The sequence below is a fragment of the Dermacentor albipictus genome, chromosome 1 (genome assembly GCF_038994185.2).
Source record: "Dermacentor albipictus isolate Rhodes 1998 colony chromosome 1, USDA_Dalb.pri_finalv2, whole genome shotgun sequence".
Classification (NCBI taxonomy): Eukaryota; Metazoa; Arthropoda; class Arachnida; order Ixodida; family Ixodidae; genus Dermacentor; species Dermacentor albipictus.
This window is the reverse complement of record NC_091821.1, coordinates 44602170-44620699: the sequence shown is the minus strand read 5'-3', so window position 1 is coordinate 44620699 and position 18530 is coordinate 44602170. Positions and strand designations below refer to the sequence as shown.

The following is an 18530-nucleotide window of genomic DNA, read 5'->3' as shown; positions in this document are numbered from 1 at the left end:
TCTCTCTTTTTGCTCAAAAATGCATTCTGTTTGTTTTCACTTGTAAGAAAAGAGGTTTATTTATTTTTGCTTTCAAGCACCTATCTATTTTCCACACTGCGGCGCACCGAGCACTCAACCCAACGCTGTCTGCGTTCGACCCAATCCTCAAACTCTGCTGCTCACCTAGACCCAAGAGCAACCGACGCAACCCGGCTTGGGGGCCCAGCGCCTTGCGCCCCCAATTCTAAAACTCTCTAATAGCATTGTTGTGTTGTCATGGCTATCATGGCTCGTTGGGCACCCTCCGCAGCTGTGATGCGCTTCTGGTAACAGCCTACGGCAAATTGAAGACGAAACCAGTAATTTTTGGGCGTTTCTGTTGGACCCGTGTAGCACAATGGCTTGTTTTAGTGTCTCGTAAGAGCTCGCTGACAATTCCATGCCTGGCGCTTCAACGGTGCAACTTCATCGCATGCAAAAATGTGGTCTCCGAAATGTGAGTTCACTCTGGCGAGCGAGTGGCCACTATTCATGCCTCACATACTTTGTGAACAGTCATTTATGAATACACACGTTTCTTAGTTCCCTTATCCTTAACACTTTAGTGGCGATGAGTTTTGTGTGGTCTCGCTCACTTAGGTTTTATAGCGTACTACTTGACTACATGTGCACTTATGTGTGCTCATACCACTCTGTTTTCTCGTTACAGTTCTTGGGCGTTCTCCTCGGGAGTGTTTTAAGAACAGCAAGGGAAAGTTTTTGCACCATGACAGCTATTCCGGTTGGATTATTCTCTAGGTGAGTTTTCGTCTGTCACAGTTTTTCAATTTTTTTTGGAGGTTAGAGTCGTGCCAATAGGAGTAAGCTGTCTTAGCAATTGATGCTTGTCGCGATTGCTTGCTAGAAGCGTCTATTTCATAGAGGCCTTAGCGTCTTAAACGGTACTTCTAGTACACTAAGCTTATATTGGGGCCATGGTTGCTGTCTGGCAATTTTCAGCAAGGCTCTAGAGGCATGGAGCAAGTTTAGTGGGGAAGCTGGGAGCCTAACTCAACAAGATCTCTTCCCATTGTTTCACACATTGGAAATCTACCCAACTGAATCACAAGGTAACTATTTGCTTCCCAAAGCCTGATCCCCTCCTTTTTTCGTTTCTTTTTTTGCTGTTTTTCAGCGCTCTGTTTAGTACCCATGCAGCAGCTCCTCCTTTTTATTTATGCGCTTTTTGTAAGTTAATTTGCCATGGAAGTGGACTGAGAGCGGAGTTCTGTAAATATCTGTGCAAAGGTAAGCAACAGCCCTTATGCTAGTGCCTGAGACAAGTTCTGTGCTCTCTCCCTTCGTTGCTTTCTTTCTTAGTTTTCTGCTGACAATGCTTTTTGCCTGGCATCACTTCCCTGATTCGTCACTTCTTTATTTGTAACTTCATGCCATTTAACTGTAGTTTACTGGTAGCCTCAGTATGGAAGCCTTCAGTATCACATAATAGGTAATTACTCATTGCCAAAGCAGAGCTTCTGTCACTGCCACTTAGAAGTCACTGAGTTTTTGTGATAGGTGTTAGGTTGCACATGCATAAAAGTAATGACAGATTGTTGGTGCCAGGAGATCACACTGTTGCCGGCCAGATCAAAGTTTACAGTGTACAAGTGGCTCTTCTTTTTAATGCTGATAGTAAATTCCTTCCTATTTGTGCGTGAAATTTTATATTTTAATAATATGAAGTGAACTTTGCTATTTTGTGTTTATGAAATTATGGCATAGCATGCTTTAGTATTCTCCTTCCTAGCACTTCTTTTCTCTTTTACTTGTGTACCTACGTCTAGCATGCCTTTTGAAGCACTATTAACACTAATCATTTGCCAAAATGTTTACAGTAGTCTGAAGTGGAGAACATAGGCCAAAAGCTGGGCAATATTAGCCATTTATTATGTTGTTGTGCTTTCTCTTGTTTCTCTGCCTTTGGGCTGATTAGCTTTCATCTAAACCTGTTTAGCCTAGTGTGCAAAAGGTATCAGCCTAATATAAGATGGTGCACAACACAATTGTCACAAAAAGAAGATTTCATATGTTTCTTCCTTTTCTGTTTTGCAGTTCATGAAATGTGGCAATGTTCTCACACCCATAATAACACTTTCACTGTGGGAAGCTTCTGTTTCTTCGCTTCGGAAATGAAATATGCGCATGAAAGACGGTAAGCAGGAGACCAGCAACTTAATTGTTGAAACCAAAAGCATATGTACTGCCCTTTGTAATTAAGACGCTAAAAATCTTTTAAATCAGATGACCAGAAACGTTAAACACTTCAAACCCAATGATAAATGTTATAAGGCTTTTTTTTTTTCTCTTGAGTTCTGACCACGCACCATGGTTGGCTATGTGCAGGTTATCAAGGTCCCAACCTCTCTCAAAGTCTGTAAAGGATGTACGTAAGCTTCTCATGAAAAGGAGGTCAGAATCTGGTAAGTGCTATTTTACTTGTATTTTGATAGATGTTTACAAGTTGTTGTCAAAGGAATAGCACAAAAACAGCATGAAAGATCAGCCACAAACACACAGACACATGCTTTCTTGTGGTTCTTGTGCTTTCCTTCATAAATATATGTTACCAGTGTACCCATGCTTCAACGTTACTTACAAGTTGCATCAGTGATGTGAAATTTTGTGTTATCTATTATGCACAAAATTTAAAAGCAAATACATTGCTACATGCCAACATATTGGCAACAGCATAGCCAACTTTTATATCGCCAGGCATTTGCATAGTTAGTATTCTCGATAGTGTGGAAGAAGGCGACGTGGCTCCTGTGATGACACACAGCTGTTAAACATATGGTGCACCTCTGTCAAGCTATAGCATGAGTAGCGGGCACATTATCCTCATTTGAGTGGTGGCTAGCACTACTGTTAGAGCTACACTCAATATGGCACTGCAGTCGAAGCTATAGCAAGCATCAAGTAATCAGGAGCACAGGCGGGCAAATGCGCATGTCCTTGTGACATGTGCCCCTCAGTGTCAGAGTATTGTCTGCTTTGTAGCACCAGAGAAAGCCTCATAGCTTCCACTCTACATTTCTGTGAAAGAGAGGATGGCTTAATAAGGAAGCAACCTTGACAGCTAGCAAAACAGGTATGCTGTTGCAAGCTTTGTTTTGTTTTTGCTTGCACCACTATGTTTGGTTTGTTCAAGAAATGTTAGTTGTACGGAAAAATTGTGTATACTTTCATGTAAGGGGCATAGAAGTGCCGCTAAAGGGGCTGAAACTTTATTGTCTGTAGTTTGTTCTCAAGCCTGCATAAAAAATATAGTGTCCGCTCATCTTATTTGCTCCTTCAAGATACCCATATGCCAGCCTCAGTTCATGAAAAAACAAATTCAGACTGCTACGGTACTTCACGTAACATTTACTACGTGACCTTACTTTTTGCATTGTAGATAGGAGTTTGAGTTCATTACTGCTTAAGTAAACCTGTATAAGCATGCCAAAACTTTGTAGCTGCAAGCTTATTGCATAATACATGGCAAAGGACATAATGTGCAGGCTCTTTGTGACAATTGGTCATTTTATCTGTCCCATTTATAGAGGGCTAATCTCTTACTTCCTTTCTTTCCCCCTCTTTTTTTGTTTCAGTGGAGAGCTCGTACGATGGTGAGCATTACATGCATATATCCGCATGCTTTATAGACAGTCGTTTTGTTGTCTCATTTGTCCTACAGTGTTGAAGCTTCCTTTAATTTCACTAATTTTAATTTGTTTTATCCATTCAGTTTTCCTTGGCGGTTCTTGCAATCCCACCACATGGAGGAAAGATGTTGCTATACCAAAACTCAAATCATATGGCATCTCATATTACAATCCAGTGAGTACAAAATATTGGTAATACCGTTATGCTAGTGTTTTTAAAAATCTTTATATTTCCCTAATGTGCAAATTGATTGGCTTATTTCCAGCAGGTGACTCAGTGGATACCTGAACTGATTGAACTTGAAAACCAAGCAAAAGAGGTGTGTAATGCAGCTGACCTGGGACCCTGTTTTCACTGACAGGATCAAGATGCATGCAAAGTGCCCCTGATAATTTGTTTCTCTTTGTATCATCACTTCCTATAATTTCTTAGGTATTCATGGCTTTATCCTGTTTTCTTTTTTGCTCTTGCAGAATGCTAAAGTCATGATGTTTGTTATTGACAACCAGACGAGATCAGTTGCTTCTATGATAGAGTCGGCTCATATAGCTGGTATGTGCATCTGTGTATTTTAATTGTTTGTTATTTTAGTGCTATTTCAAGTACAGTGTGATTTTGTGTGCTGTGCAACAGTTGTATTGGCATAAATATTTTCAAGCTGACCTTGCACATCAAATAAGCCCTGTTTTTAATTAAATAGCTTAGTGTTGAATTCGGTAAAGTGTGGCCAACAGTTGGCCTTTCTTTTTTTCATGGCTATAAGAAAGAGAGAGGCGCATTTTCAACCTTTCTACATCATGGTGCCTGCAATTGAAGGCCTGTAATTGCAGGCATCTGAAAGCTCCTTCATATTGCATAGCATTCCTGCATTTGCCCTGCACAATGACTGCTTTCACCTTCATTAAGGAAAATGCCTTTATTTGAGTATTTTCATACTTGCCCTGTCTAGTAAAAATATAGAGAGATCACAAAGAAAATGCTGGGAGAAAATGACTCATGTGACACCCTGATATATTTTGTTATAACCTGATTACCAGCTCTGTGACTGTTTCTTTAAGTGAAAAAGTTATGGCACGCTGTTTCTTGGCTGTCTGCATCCAATGTGTAGTGGACCAAGCAGGTTGTGTCATTAAGCACAAATGAAACGTGAAGCCACAATGTAGAAAAACCTGCTTTAAATTTATAAGCTTTAGTTATGCTGTGTTTCTTACTATTTTAGCTTTCTTTTTGTAAAGTGCATTCACTGCTTCTTGTCTAAGCAGCTGCTTAGTGAATTGCTTCCTGATGTTGCAGTCTGGCTACTTTGTTCTCTCTTAGCCAGGTACAAAGTGCTGCTAAAATGTGAACACCTTATAAGAGTCCAGCGTTATTTTGCTTTGTATAAAATATGTATTGCAAAATTGCGCTATATGGGGAAAACTTCCATAGCTGGTGGCTCTTAAAGACAAAATGGTCTAATGCAACAGCGAGGAACTTATGCTGAAGGTTTACTTATTTGTTCACTTCAATGATTTGGCAACCATGCAGTGTATTACTAAACATGTTGCTGGCAAACTTAGCTTCTCGTTAGCTTCTCTGTACCTGGTTATGTGCGGCATCAACATTGTGGACAAATGCATGGCGCTGAAGAGGCTCCTTGTGCGCACACAGGCACCCGGCGCAAGCTCATCCTTATCCTCACTGAGCAGTCACCACCAGGCAGCCTAGTGCTGGGCGAGCCTATCTCGGAGAAGGAGTACCGGGACCTGCAGCAGGGCCGCAACTACTTGCGGGACTTGGTGGAGATGCGTGGCATACCCGTCTTCCAGAGCATGTCTGATGCCCTGGAGGTGACCAATCGCTGCCTCAAAGAAGATCTCTGGCCTCAGGATATCCAGGGCCGCCAGGACCTTGTCCAAGTGCCACACCTCGCCCTTGGTGACAAGTACCTGTGAGCATACCTTCCCTGCACATTTACCCACTTGGGTACAGATTGCCACATCCCTGTCCAGAGTGCCAGAGTAATGTGTTTTGGAGCAAAAAGGAAGCGCTACTTGAGAGTACATGCTGGGGCTTGCGTGATGGTGCTTGCCTGCAGACGCAGCCACATGGACACACAAGCTGCGTAATATTGAATACCGTTAACCAGGCAACTACTGCCAGGTTATGCTTTCGGTGCTGTGTAGCACACTGCCCATCCACTGAAGACAGGATTGTGACAGTCCATTCTAGAATGCTGAAAGGCTTATTGCTGCTTGAGAGCTTGTTTCATTAAAGCTTTATTTGTGCTTCAGACAGATTAAGCAGATTCACATTAAGGAGAAGTTAAAATCTGCGTATTGTGCGTTGTGCAGATACAGTCCTGCACTTGTGCGAGATTAGCCTTTTGGCTACTGTCTCAGGTTTTTTTCACAGGCTGATGTTTCTTCATGCATGCAGAATTTGCACCATTCTTCCTGGCTTTCTTCAGTTTTCATAGTGTTCTTCAGTTGCTTTATTTGAATTATCGTGGCTCTGTGTGAACAGCCAGCCTTTCTCACCATCATGATCAGTTCAAATCCTTATAAAGTACAATCTGCTATAAGTACTGTGAAAGGTTCATTATGCAGGAAATATTTGTCCCATTAGGTTAAGCAATATGAGCAGTTAGTATCATGATAATGGACTACCCAAGCTTGCAAGTAGAACTCAGGCATTTATTTAAGCTAGGTGTCTTAGGCAAGGACAGAACTAACATAAATTTTAAGTAATGTGTTATGTATGTTGCATGTTCCAGGCACTTTATGGGCACTTCAAAAATTTTAGGCACAGTTGCCTAATATTTCTGTGTGGTTCATGGAGCGCTGTGCGAGCACGGTCCTGTAATATTTCTAATTCCTTCCATTTTCCCAGTGTAAATGAAATACCAATGCTGCAGCTGTAAAACATGTCAGCTGTTAAGTTAAACAAGGCAGCAAAAGACTTCCTTATTGGTGGAATTATTACTTTAAAGTCAGTAGGATCAAATTGGAAGATATGAGTGCCTCGCTAGGAATAAAGTAGGCTAATTGCATGACAGGGAAGTTTGGAAGAGTAAGAATAATTTGGAACCATAGCAGAGGCATGTAATGCTATCTGGCAGTCAGCACCAAAAGCTTTCCACAAGCTCGTGTCAGTGTGTTTGGGAGAGTATAGACTGCAATAATGTTTCTGACCTGAAGTGTTGAAATGATTTTAGTCATTTTAGATTTTCTTTTAAAATGACTCTTTCATCACAGTGGTGCTTGATGCCACAGTTTGTTCCATTTGGCAGTGTCTGGCTGTAAGAGAGCATTGTCACATGTCTAGTTGCATTTTCACAGGCATCGGACAAAACAGCTTTGAGGCAACTTAGTTTCATTGTTACATCCTCCCCTATAACTGAAAATATTTGGTGTTGCATGTTAAGGATTACTTTTCTTCTCTCTCTCTCTCTGTCAAATGCATATGTAGTATTGCTATTTTCATTGCATTAGCATTATATGTACTTTGACCTATCTTTGCATTGTCGGGAATGATGGTTACATGGCCAGGCATCGCATTTTATTTCTGTCTGGGAAACTCTATACTTATGAACAACTTTCAGTGGCTATGAAGGGACAGCTACGGGGGCGGAGCCTCTGCACATGTGTTACCATACCAAGTAGTCTGCCAACGTTTGACAGTGCTTTTGGTTGCTCGAAACGGACGCTGAATCGACACAGATTCCATGTGCGACAGTTTTGCGTTTGCCCAGACGCGGAAAAAAAAAGCCGCAAAATAAGTAAACGTTTGCATTCAGTGGTGTGTTTTATCTTGTTTAACTGTTGCTAATAAGATGTTTATATTTTCTCTTCCCCAGCTTAAACTAACATGGATGAAAGCACGGGACTCTTTTCAGAAGTGCTCTCACTTGTGTGTGCTTTGCCTCCGTAGCCTTTCTTCATTTCCACAGAAAGTTGTCCGCGAGTATAGGTTGCATGTAAATGTCTCAAAACCTGTTGGTTTGCTTGCATTGCAACACAATTTTTTCGCCATTTACAGGAAAGTTCAAGAAGCATTCAAGAGCTTCTCTTCAGATGACGGGAAAGTTCGCATAAGAGACGTAAGCATTGCTTCTTAAACTTAAAAGGGCATTATTCAATGCATGTTGCTTTGTTGTAATTAGCTGCAATAATGTCTTATCTTGTTCTGGCCCCCGTCCCATGCTCCTTCTACCACACAATGGCTTTGCACCTAATCTCCACACTCTGTATTATAAAGTAGAAATGCATGTAGTTAAAGAGGGTTATCAATAATGCACAAGATTTCTTTGACCACCACTGTTCATAAGAGACATTTCCAGACGATAAATGCAGCCTCTTGCTTTGCATGTTGCTAGGCTTGCTGGAGCTGTTTGAGCTATCGTGGAATACTGCTGAGGCAGCTTTCACTGTGTGCAATTTGTTACTGCATCTACAAGCACTGTCTTTGCTACATAGAAAGTTCGTTTCTTTTAAGCTCAAAACCTTACGTACTTTTGTTTTTGCTTCTGTTAGGTTAAAATGGCATTCAAGGTGCTAACAGCAAGAGATCTCCCACAAGAATGTTTGGAGGTACTCAGAAGCAACCAGCAGCCCACTGTGGCAGACACCGTGGTTGAAGGGGGCATGGACGACATTCCCGTCACGTTTGATCAGTTCTGCCTCATCCTGTCAGAATTCAAGCACCAGGTAAGGACTCCCATTTATGCTATAGCTGCATTGTGAGGATTTATCTTGGCATTTGTTTCACCATTACGAAACGTCATCCACACTGGCTAAGCTTCTTTTCTTTTTCTTTTTCAGGCCAAAAATGGCATCTGGCTTACAGAGTTCCTAACTTCCATCCAGCGACTCTTCAGTCAAGTATATGGTATGCGCTCTCTGAAATGCATTGCACTACCATTGTTGGGTTTCTAAATGCTAACAGCCACAATTCACATACCATCATAGCGCAAGTAGCCAGAGTAGCCATTACTGAAAACGTATGGGCTGTATGAACTTGTGGAACATTCGTACTGCCTGCTATGAAGAAGTTAGCAAGACTTAATTATAAATCTTTATATTATCAATGTATAATGCCCTGGTCAGATTGGCAAATTTAGTGTCGCTATGAGAAAGTGCACTATGCTTTGCAGAGTGCCATTCTGGCAGCCCTGTATCATCAGAATTGATGGCAGTGATGGTCAGTGCTACAAAACACACCTAAAATTATTATTAATGTTTGGAAGGTTGTCATTAATGTTGCCTTCTTTTTTTATGAAACACTCACTTTAAGTGGTGTTCACAGGAACTTGAACAGCAGCAGCATGCATCGCACAACTAGGCAGTTTTCTTATTTGCTGTAAAAATTAGAACCCCCCCCCCTCCCTTTATCTTGATTGAAACAGACGTGGTTTGGATAATTACTTTTGAATGCACTCACTGTTGAATGCAGTCATCATCACATACTTTTTTCAGTGAGTGTTGCTATGCTCTTGTGTGACAGCCTCCAAATGACACTAACATCAAGCGACACTTACTGAAAGTGACAGTAAATTTACGGATTTGACAGAGGTAGAGAGATTTCCAATGAGAACTTTCTGTTCATCACCGTAATAACTTTGAATTGTTAACAGTGAGCACCTACTCAAAAGCATGGAGGACAGCAGCAGCAGTTGCGCTTCATATCCGCGTGCAACAGTCTAGAGAGGAGTGTTTTTCTTCGAGCTGGACACGCCCAAGCGTGTCTTCCTGCAAAAGAAACGCTGAATTCAGCTGAGCCATGTACAGCTGTCGCCATCATCCCGTGTTATTACATAGGTGAAACTTTTAAGCTAAATGGTCCCTTTGAGCCAGCATTCATGAGTAGCTTAATCTTGTAAATATGAACGCACACTTTATTGAACAATTATCAACATAATGAAACAAAACTGGCATTTTTATTTGCGAAGTAGCTGTGTCCCAGCTTTTCTCCAGAGTACCTGGAAAAAGAAAGGTGTGGTTGTTGTGAATATGGTAACTGACTGGAGATCTTTGCATTATCTTGAAATAGCTATTCTTACTACTAAAGAATATTGATGGTTCATTTTAATGCCTATGTTTATATATTCAGTGCATTCCATGTGCATACTAAATGAAGTTAAAGGGCTTGAAGTTGAGAACAGAAAGGCACTGCAGCATCTGTGATATCTAGTGTTTTTGTTTATCACTAGCATTCTCTTTTCACACATATTCTTTTGTAAAAGTGTGCATTGGTCTCGCCTCTTTTTGACAGAAAGTGGACTCATGTGAACTGAATATGTCGCTTTTTCTCAACACTTCTAAACACTGCTAGTTCAATGGCACAAGCATTCAGGGTGCTAAGTGTGGTTTGCTAGGTAACATTTGAATTGGCAAATATTTGCAAATTGTTGCCTGGATCTATTATACAATCTACAGATAACTGTTACAAATTTGGATTTGAATTGTACAAGCAGTTCTGCCACAAGCCATTATGAATTGTACACGTTTTCCTAGTATGAAGAGGAAAACATATTTTCTCCAATTAAGACTTTACATATAGTATTGATTTAAAAGTATTAATGGGGATGGGTAATTCTGACTGCATTTGTATTTGAATTCATTAAAGTGAGGGTAAGAGTGATTGATTTGTAAGTGGCATTGCATATATGGGAAATGCTGCATATTTGGAGTGTAAGCAAGAATAAATTATGAATTTGAGTTGGGTAAACTGCTAGTTGCACGCAGCATATAAGCTTGTGTTTAAATACAAGCAATTTGCACTGTTATTAGACAGAATGTGCATGGTGCTGACCAATACATTTATGGGTTTCCTCATGCAGATCGCATTGTTCCAAGGTCGGCCCTTTCTGGTGGAGTAACAGATGCCCCATTACCACCCTACTGGAGCCATGTTTACCTCGGAGGCTCCACAAAAGACTGTAGTTGGAGAGATGAGATTGCCATTCCACTTCTCAAGTAAGCAGGCAGTCATGCTCTGTCCCTGTGGTGTGCTGAAGGCTATTTGTTGCACCTGTCTAGGGTTTTCCATGCATTGTTTTACAAATGTTACCCACACTGTGGCAGTAACGCTGAACCTGTCTATGTAAGGGCTATACTGTAATCAGTCGGTGGCTATACCATGTTGCCTAAGAAAGAGCAGACACTGTATTAAAACAGTTTGACTGTGGTGACATCATGCAGACTGCATTGTGCTGCATTTGTGAAGCAGTATAATGCACACCTTCAAATGGCACTTTACTATAAAAATTTCAATAACAATTTATTGTGGCATTGCAATGTCAGTGCAGTACTGTGTTACATCTTGAACTATGATCTGTTGATACAGTAGCACCGCAAAATTATAATTGAAGGGTCCATGTTGTTGCACTCATTTTGGTGCTCTAAGAATATTTTTGTTTCTTTTACGTTCCTCTAGCCTAACGTGCTTATAGAGCCCTACAACTATGTTTTTCTGTGGGTATTAAGAGTATAAATGTGCAAAATACAAAGTGCACACTCATACAATGACTGACAATACACACTGTGACTTACATGAAGAATATTTGTGGACCGCTTTTTCTGGCTCTAATTGCAATGTTATGGGGGTAGAGCTAATTAGTCTGGGCAAGCTTGGTACCTCTTTCAGTTTCCCTGACCTTAGTTAACTTTAGTTTCATGGAGGCAGCAATGTTTCAATTGCTGTAAGCATTGAACACCATTTGCTTCGTCCTTTTCAACAGCCATTTGTAGCGCAATTTTGTCATCAGTCTTTAGCGGTGTGTCAATTCAGCTAGATGATGAATGGGCAACAGAAATTGCAGGCACGATTTCGCTTTTGTGATGTCAAAATTTACAAGAGCAGACTAAAAATGAAGCGTCTTGAATGACATGCAGATATCACATCTCTTTTTGAATGACATAGGGTAGTAATAAAACAGTTAGGTATGTTTTCTGTTTATCGCATTGTAAAATATGGACAGAACGGTTTCCTCCATAGTGAAAAGAAGTTGCCCACATGTATAGTGCTGGAAAGGTACTGCATAGACTTGTATAATGGCCGTGCCTGTGTAAGGGCCGCGCCCCCAACTTGGCAGCCCAAAATGTGGAAAAAAAACAAATTTCCTTCAGAGAAGCAGTCGCATTTCGTGCCCAAATGCCACGCAAGTGCATTGGCAAATTTTCACGCGCCGCGTGCTTCCGATTGCTCCTACTAGATGGCAAGAGCTGCGCGTTGACCTCTGATGCAATGGTACATTCAGGTATTTGGGGTGGTCACAGTGGTCACCAGCTGTGCCGACACCATTATGACCAAAAGGTTCAGTCCCATGTAAGGGCCGCACCTTAACAAAATTGTGAAAGTGCAGTCCTTTTGCGAGTCTATACGGTATGCTTCTCTATTGCATTTAGTCGGTTGGCTGTGTTTATCACATTTAGACAGCTTAAATTTTAATGGGATATTAGTGGTGTAGTAATACTGTCACCAGTGCAAGTTGGTATAGCTACATATTTGGAATAATACTAGTGTAAAGTTATACATAAAATAAAGGATTGGATGACATAAGTGCTTGTGGCAACTCACGTACATTTTTTTCTTTTCTTTTGTCCGCATCTTCTCGCCTCGTTATTCCAAATAATCAGTAATAGCGACAAAAGAAAACATTTAGACATTATGTTTTCTAGACATTAGATGCCCATCAGAAAACTTTGTCATGCTCTAAGAATTTTGCTAGAATTTTTGCTGGTTTAAAAATATACCCTTTCTTTTTTTTTTTTCATTGTGCACTTGCAGCATTTCTGCTCATGCTTATGTAGCCTGTGTTCATGCCAAGAAATACTGCCATTTTTTAATGCTGGATGAACACCTTCAGCTCCCAAACATCTGGCTTCTCATTACAAGCTAATTTCTTTCGTTTTGTTGTTTTTGGTGTATGTTATCAAATTTCTTTCATATTTTTCTTGGTGGTGTGCAGGAAACATGGACTGACACATTCCATACCATTTCGCTCCCCTTGGAATGCTCGCCTGAGCCCGCTTGAAATGCACATCATCAACAGTGCTCAAGTTTTGCTCTTCGTCATCACCAAAACTGCACGCTGTGTAGCCGAAATGCTAGTGGTTAGTGAACTTTGCCTTCTCAATTAGAGTCTGAGTCTCTTAAGTGGCCTCTGGCATGGACTTGGTCATTTGCACGCACATTTCTGTGTTAGATCTTGTCATTACCAGCAGATGCAGGCAGGCTGCTCCATCTGTCAATGCAATATTAAAATTGTCTGAGCACTGCAGCAACTTGAAAAACCTGTTGTGTGGTGTGTTGCGAAAAATTTGCTTAATTTTTGCTGCGGGCTGTACAAAGAAACTACATTTTGTACCAGCAACTACGTAAAATATATTTCCAGTGCACTTTTGATGTGGCATTTTCTGGCGACTTATTTTACACTGCTTAGTAAACACATAACTGCAGTCAGAGATGTTTACTGTGCTGTGGTCAGACAAAATAGAAATAATATGCATTTTACTTGCAATAAAAGCTTAATTATTGTGCGGCATGACGTGGACACGCCAATATAGGGTGATGCCACGGCACAAAGGCATAGAAAATGTGCTCCATGTTGTGGCATTTTTCTACTTTTAGTGGCACTGAGAAAGACCCTTTTTGTTTTTTGCTATTGCAAGTGGTACCAAAAAGGAACCATTGTTTTCTTGGTGCCAGACATCACAGGAGTGTACATTTCATCCCCCTCCTCGCTGCTAGAGTACTACAAGATTTCACTGCAGTGCTGTAAACAAGCAAAAGATGGAACTCTATCTCTGATGACGCCACCAACCAACACTAATTTTGAGCACTAGGTGTGACCCTGTATACATCTGTGCCTTATCATGCGTTACACTTATACAAAACTATGGCCGTTCTGCTTGAAAATGAAGTTATTGTCGCAGAGTTTCATGAGGAATTTCATAACTGCAAACTAGCTTTGACCACCAGAAGTGCTCCAGTAGGTGGTTGTGTGTTTGTTTGCATCACTGAAACATCACCACTGAAACATCACACCACTGTAACCTCGATATAACTTCATTCTCAGTAAAGCAATGTTTTAATGGAAAGCATGACTTCAGTTTCAGTTCAGTTTCAGTTTCAGTTTATTATTCGTTCATAACAATTGGTTACAAGAAATGGTGTACAGACAGGGGTCCCAAATTCAGAGACTGCACTGGGACCCTTGGATACGAAGTTATATAAAAAAATAAAGCGGAATACAGAGCAGAGAAACAAAATATAAAACAGGCAAAATATAACCAATAAACTGAATGATGACACACATTAAAAAAAAAGAGGAAAGATGCACAATCAATGGTAATTTTACAGCTACTAATTAGCAAAATAACATTATAGGAAATTAATCAGACGGCAAATAATTCTTGAGTTCGTATTTGAAAGAGTACGAGGTAGATGACAGCTTAATGGAATGTGGTAGACTGTTCCAAAGTTTAAGCGCGGAAAGAAAGGAAGCCATCTTTCTGTAATTAGTATGAAATAAAGGCAACAGGAAATTTCCTTGTGCTGCAAATCTTGTGTTATTAGGATTAAAAATGAAATCGGAACTAATGAAGTTGTAAGAAACTTGTTGAGTTAGTAATCTGAAAAATGATATCGCTAAATGATAGTTAAACAAATCAGTAACTTGAAGAATGCGGTTTGTACATTGTGAAGGGGCGTTAGAGAAAAAGTGGCTTTGTGTTATAATGCGGATAGCCTGATTTTGAACATGCTGAATACAGGAAAGATGACAGTGATAAGTATAAGGAATAATAAGGATAAGGAAAAAAATGCACATGATTTGAGTAGTGCTCTAATGCCAAATGCTGTTTTTCGTTTGATGTGTGCAATGTGGTTAGTAAACTTAAGGTGGGGATCTAATTTGATGCCGAGGAAAGAAACACAAGTGGAGGCAGGAATGTCGTCCCCATTGAGAGTTATGGTCCGAGAGCAAGGTAAATGTCTCTGCAGGCAGTAGAAGTAGCAGGAATTAGCGTATATTCTCTTTGTTGCGACTGCTGCTCAATGAAGCTGGAACAGTGGATCCATTTATATCCTCTCCGTGCCAAAGTAGCACAAGCGCAGCATGCTCCAGGGAGGTGCTCCAGGGAGATGATTGTACAGATGACTCGACGATGTATGAACTGCGCAGGGCGCAGATGGCGGGAATCACACAGAAACGAGGCAGTGGCTTAGAAGAACCTGCAGGCAGTAAAAGTAGCAGGAATTAGTGCGCGTTCTCGTTGTTGTGATTTCTGCTTAATAGTTGAGCAGCTTGTTTGTTTTGAGGCTCGAATAGTATATAATTATATCAAAGTCCTCATATTATTTGATGATATGCTGACATAACCTTTTTGGTAATGTATATTTACTTTTGCCACACTTTGGTGTGTGTGCGTACAGTGATGATAATGTGTAGCCTGCAGTAGTTTATTAGTAAGTTTGAATTGACTGGTGTTGCGAATTCTAATGAGAGTTGCTTGTTTTCGCCAGGCTGTGCACTATGTTGGCCAAGGCTGCAACGTCGTCCTTTGTATTCAGTACCTGGAAAGTGATGTAGTCATTGATGGAGAAAAGGTAATTGGCTTTTTATCTCAAGCACGTACTGTCTGGACACATCCAAAGTACATGCCGCTTTAAGTTTGGTTTAAATATTGAGCTAATTGATGTGGTCAAACTTGAAGGCTCTGCCTATAGCATTTTGCTGCTGAGCGAGTACTATGGTGTTGCGCGCTGAGCTCGGGGACATGGGTTCGATCCCAGCCACAGCAGCTGCATTGCGATTGAGGTGGAATTCAAAAACACTCGCGTACCATGCATTGAGTGCTCATTAAAAAACTCCAGGTGGTATTTAAATCCAGAGCTCCCCCCCTCCCCCCCCCCCTAGTGCACTATGGCATGCCTAAAAATTGATTGGATCGTGGTTTTGGCATGCAAGACTCCAGAATTAAATTGCTGAGCGAGTGTAAGATCATGGTTTCAGTTCACAGTTGCACTTTCATTCAAATAGTGGAGAAGTACAAAAGATGCCAGTGTATTGACATTTCATTGCATGTTTGAGTAAGCCCAGGTGGCAAGAACTAACTTTCTCTTATGATGTCCTTCATAATCTGGTGTAGCTTTGGAATGGTTAAACCTCATCACTCAGCCAAATCTAAAAATGAAAGAATGCGCTTGTGGCGCATGTTTGCATCTACATATGCAGGGTGTATGCAATGCTTTCTTTTCTTCTGGTGTAGCTCTCTGAACTGGCAGTTAAGGACTACAACCGTGGACGGATGTACCTTTCGGACTTGGCGACACGAGCTGGGGTTCCTGTGTTCAGTGACATAAGTGAGGCTGTACTATGTGCTGCAGAAAGGTGCTGAAGCAACCGGATCCGACAATAGTCGTTCCAAATGTCCAAAACCGGCCCCTTCATGCTTCACCATTTTAAATTTTGACAGCGCTGTCAGAATTGCAGTCTGTTTGCCTTGAACTGTCTTGTAAATGTGCTCATCAAGAAGTGAAACTGAGAACTATCATGGTAGTGTAAATATGAACATGTTGAAGTCTGTATAGTCATTTGTACAGTTTCATTACTGCAATTCACTCAATGAAAACATTGCAGTCATACCCAAAATAAAGTGCATTTAACAGTGTGTCATTGTCTTACCCTGTAATCAGCCATAGTGAATGTAGTCCGATGGCTGTAAAAGTGCTGTATTATTGCCCAGGTATTCATAGCTGGTTAACTAAACAATGGTTTTATACTCACCTACTGGTTAAGATTACTGCTCTATTCAAGCAGTGGCAATAGAAAACGTTTGCATCAACGATGTGCAGGTCCTTCCAGCTTGTGTGAATACTTGACCATGCAGCCATGCCCACTCCGTTAGTAGTAGTATTCAGCCGTGTCTGTGAAATTGTTACGAGTGCACAAAATTTTCACATTTTGTATTTTCCAATGCAATTAACAATGCGATGCTGTGTTTTCCACAAAATTGTGAGGCACGCCGTCCATGCATAATATCTTGAGGATTGTATTTTTGCAGACATTTTTGGCTAATCAATTTCAATCCTTGCTTGATTTTGTCAAGTAAGGATGGAACTTGGTAAAATAGACCAAAATGAACTTTTGGGGCAGCTGTGTGAAGCAGCTGCACTAACCTACACTTGATGTTGATCGCAGGCATCTTGTCATAGTGAAAGATTGCACCAGCGCTCATCATAGTGCTGCAAGCTTGTGATAAGTGATCATGCATATTGATTCACCTTGCATGAAATGGGTAAATGAAAGCTGTAAAGGGGGAACTGTTAAGCTGTATCAGTAAATATTTATAGAATGCCAAAAAGCTGTCCATGAGCAAACATTTGGCAAGCCAGAAGATATTAAAAAATCCTGTTCACGCTTTCTGTGACATTGTGAACTCTGACAAAATCTCCTCTGGTTTAGTTAGTTGTTAATGAATAAAGAAAAATTACATTGCATTTTAAATTAACGAAGACAAAAACTACAATGTTCAGATAACATTATCTGCGCTAAAAACGGCTGTAAACTCTTTTTAGGCAACCTTGAAAAGACCATCCGCTGGTCATCCACTATCGGAAGTTTTCGCAGAAGTGATACACAGAACTCAAGACATGCTATACCTGCTGGTGCGCCCAAATATCCACAACCCAAAATAGTGAAATAGCATTAAGTTCAAAAGGCAGGCATGTATTTATTGGATTTGCATGACACAAAGTACTGCTTTATCCTTACCTGCTGGCACTGTGCTAATCTGTGCACTGTCACAAAAGCCTATGTTCTCACCTACCTTGCTGAAATATCTTCAGTGCCCTCGTGTGGGTGAATGTGTCAAAGCATTCAGGACATTACCAACCGTTTCTTGCATGAAGCTGGTTCCTGGGCAGCTCCTATTTACCAGCCATTAAAAGCATATCAAGAACATCCTCAATTATTGTTTCTATGGTGTCTGCCCTGTAGGCTTCCATGTCATCATTGATGCTGGCATAGCTGTCCATAGAAGCACCATTTGCTTCTCGTGTGCAGCCAGCAGAGTTGCCTTCTCCAAGTCTGCCAATTGGGGCCTCTCGTTGAACCAAGTAGCAGACTTCATTGGCATTTGCTGAAGTTTGGCTTAACCAAATTAGCGGTCCGTGTTGAGTGAAATCTTTTTGCATTGGGTTTATAGGAAACCAACCAAAGGTTTACACATAGTTCCTTATATTCAAAAATTTGACTTAACTGTGTCACTTAACCATGACGTTTCAGTGCCTATGGCATGCTGTGGCATGCTATGGCATTTCCTTGTTGAGTAGGAGGTCGCGGATGCAATTTGAGGCTGCAGCGGCTGCGTTCCTGTCGGTGTGACATGCAGAAATGCTGGCTTATTGCTTCTTTTAAGTGTCCTTTTAATGCCACCTTTGAGTGTGCTTTTGAATAAACACGGCAGCAGTTTGGCCAGAATAATTTAGACATGTTGCCATTATATGAGATTTTTTTAGCCTTTACAAAATTTTATAATATCGCCTGGGGCAGATTGCACAATTCTAGTCCTTAACAAATTTTCACTAATTGAATTTTTAACTAGTTACTTCACAGCACATATTGCAATTTATGAATTGTAGCTGGTGATTTTGCAAGACGTATCCACTTGGAATGAAATCTCAGGATGACACTAGTTTCGAGACCTTCATAAATGTGCAACGAATACGCTGGCGTATGCAGAATTTAGTTTGAATGGCAAAAATGAACATAGAAAATAGCATCTTATGAACAGAGAGAAGGAATGGAATAGCAATGGATAAATTGCAGCAAGACTAAAACTGTATGAAATGTAAACTAATTTGTTACAATCTTT

The 18530-nt window shown here is 40.7% G+C and overlaps 1 protein-coding gene across 14 annotated transcripts in view; it reads left to right on the top strand.

Annotated features, from left to right (window-relative positions):
- The window catches only part of raw, a 276295-nt gene extending 259970 nt beyond the window's left edge, over positions 1-16325 (top strand). For 5 of the 14 annotated variants that reach the window (XM_065437378.2, XM_065437439.1, XM_065437360.1 and 2 more), the window contains 16 exons: positions 692-780; positions 982-1091; positions 2077-2176; positions 2368-2444; positions 3615-3632; positions 3752-3843; positions 3935-3988; positions 4143-4221; positions 5320-5599; positions 7690-7750; positions 8184-8357; positions 8472-8538; positions 10490-10625; positions 12620-12764; positions 15178-15261; positions 15924-16325. In XM_065437378.2, coding sequence (XP_065293450.1) covers positions 692-780; positions 982-1091; positions 2077-2176; positions 2368-2444; positions 3615-3632; positions 3752-3843; positions 3935-3988; positions 4143-4221; positions 5320-5599; positions 7690-7750; positions 8184-8357; positions 8472-8538; positions 10490-10625; positions 12620-12764; positions 15178-15261; positions 15924-16052 — 1695 coding nt within the window. In that variant the 3' untranslated portion in view covers positions 16053-16325. Of the gene's footprint in view, positions 1-135; positions 479-691; positions 781-981; positions 1092-1156; positions 1270-2076; positions 2177-2367; positions 2445-3614; positions 3633-3751; positions 3844-3934; positions 3989-4142; positions 4222-5319; positions 5600-7689; positions 7751-8183; positions 8358-8471; positions 8539-10489; positions 10626-12619; positions 12765-15177; positions 15262-15923 lie in introns of those variants that run through there. The other 9 variants (XM_065437376.2, XM_065437412.1, XM_065437352.1 and 6 more) reach the window with 5 other exon arrangements.
- The last annotated feature ends 2205 nt before the right edge of the window (positions 16326-18530 follow it).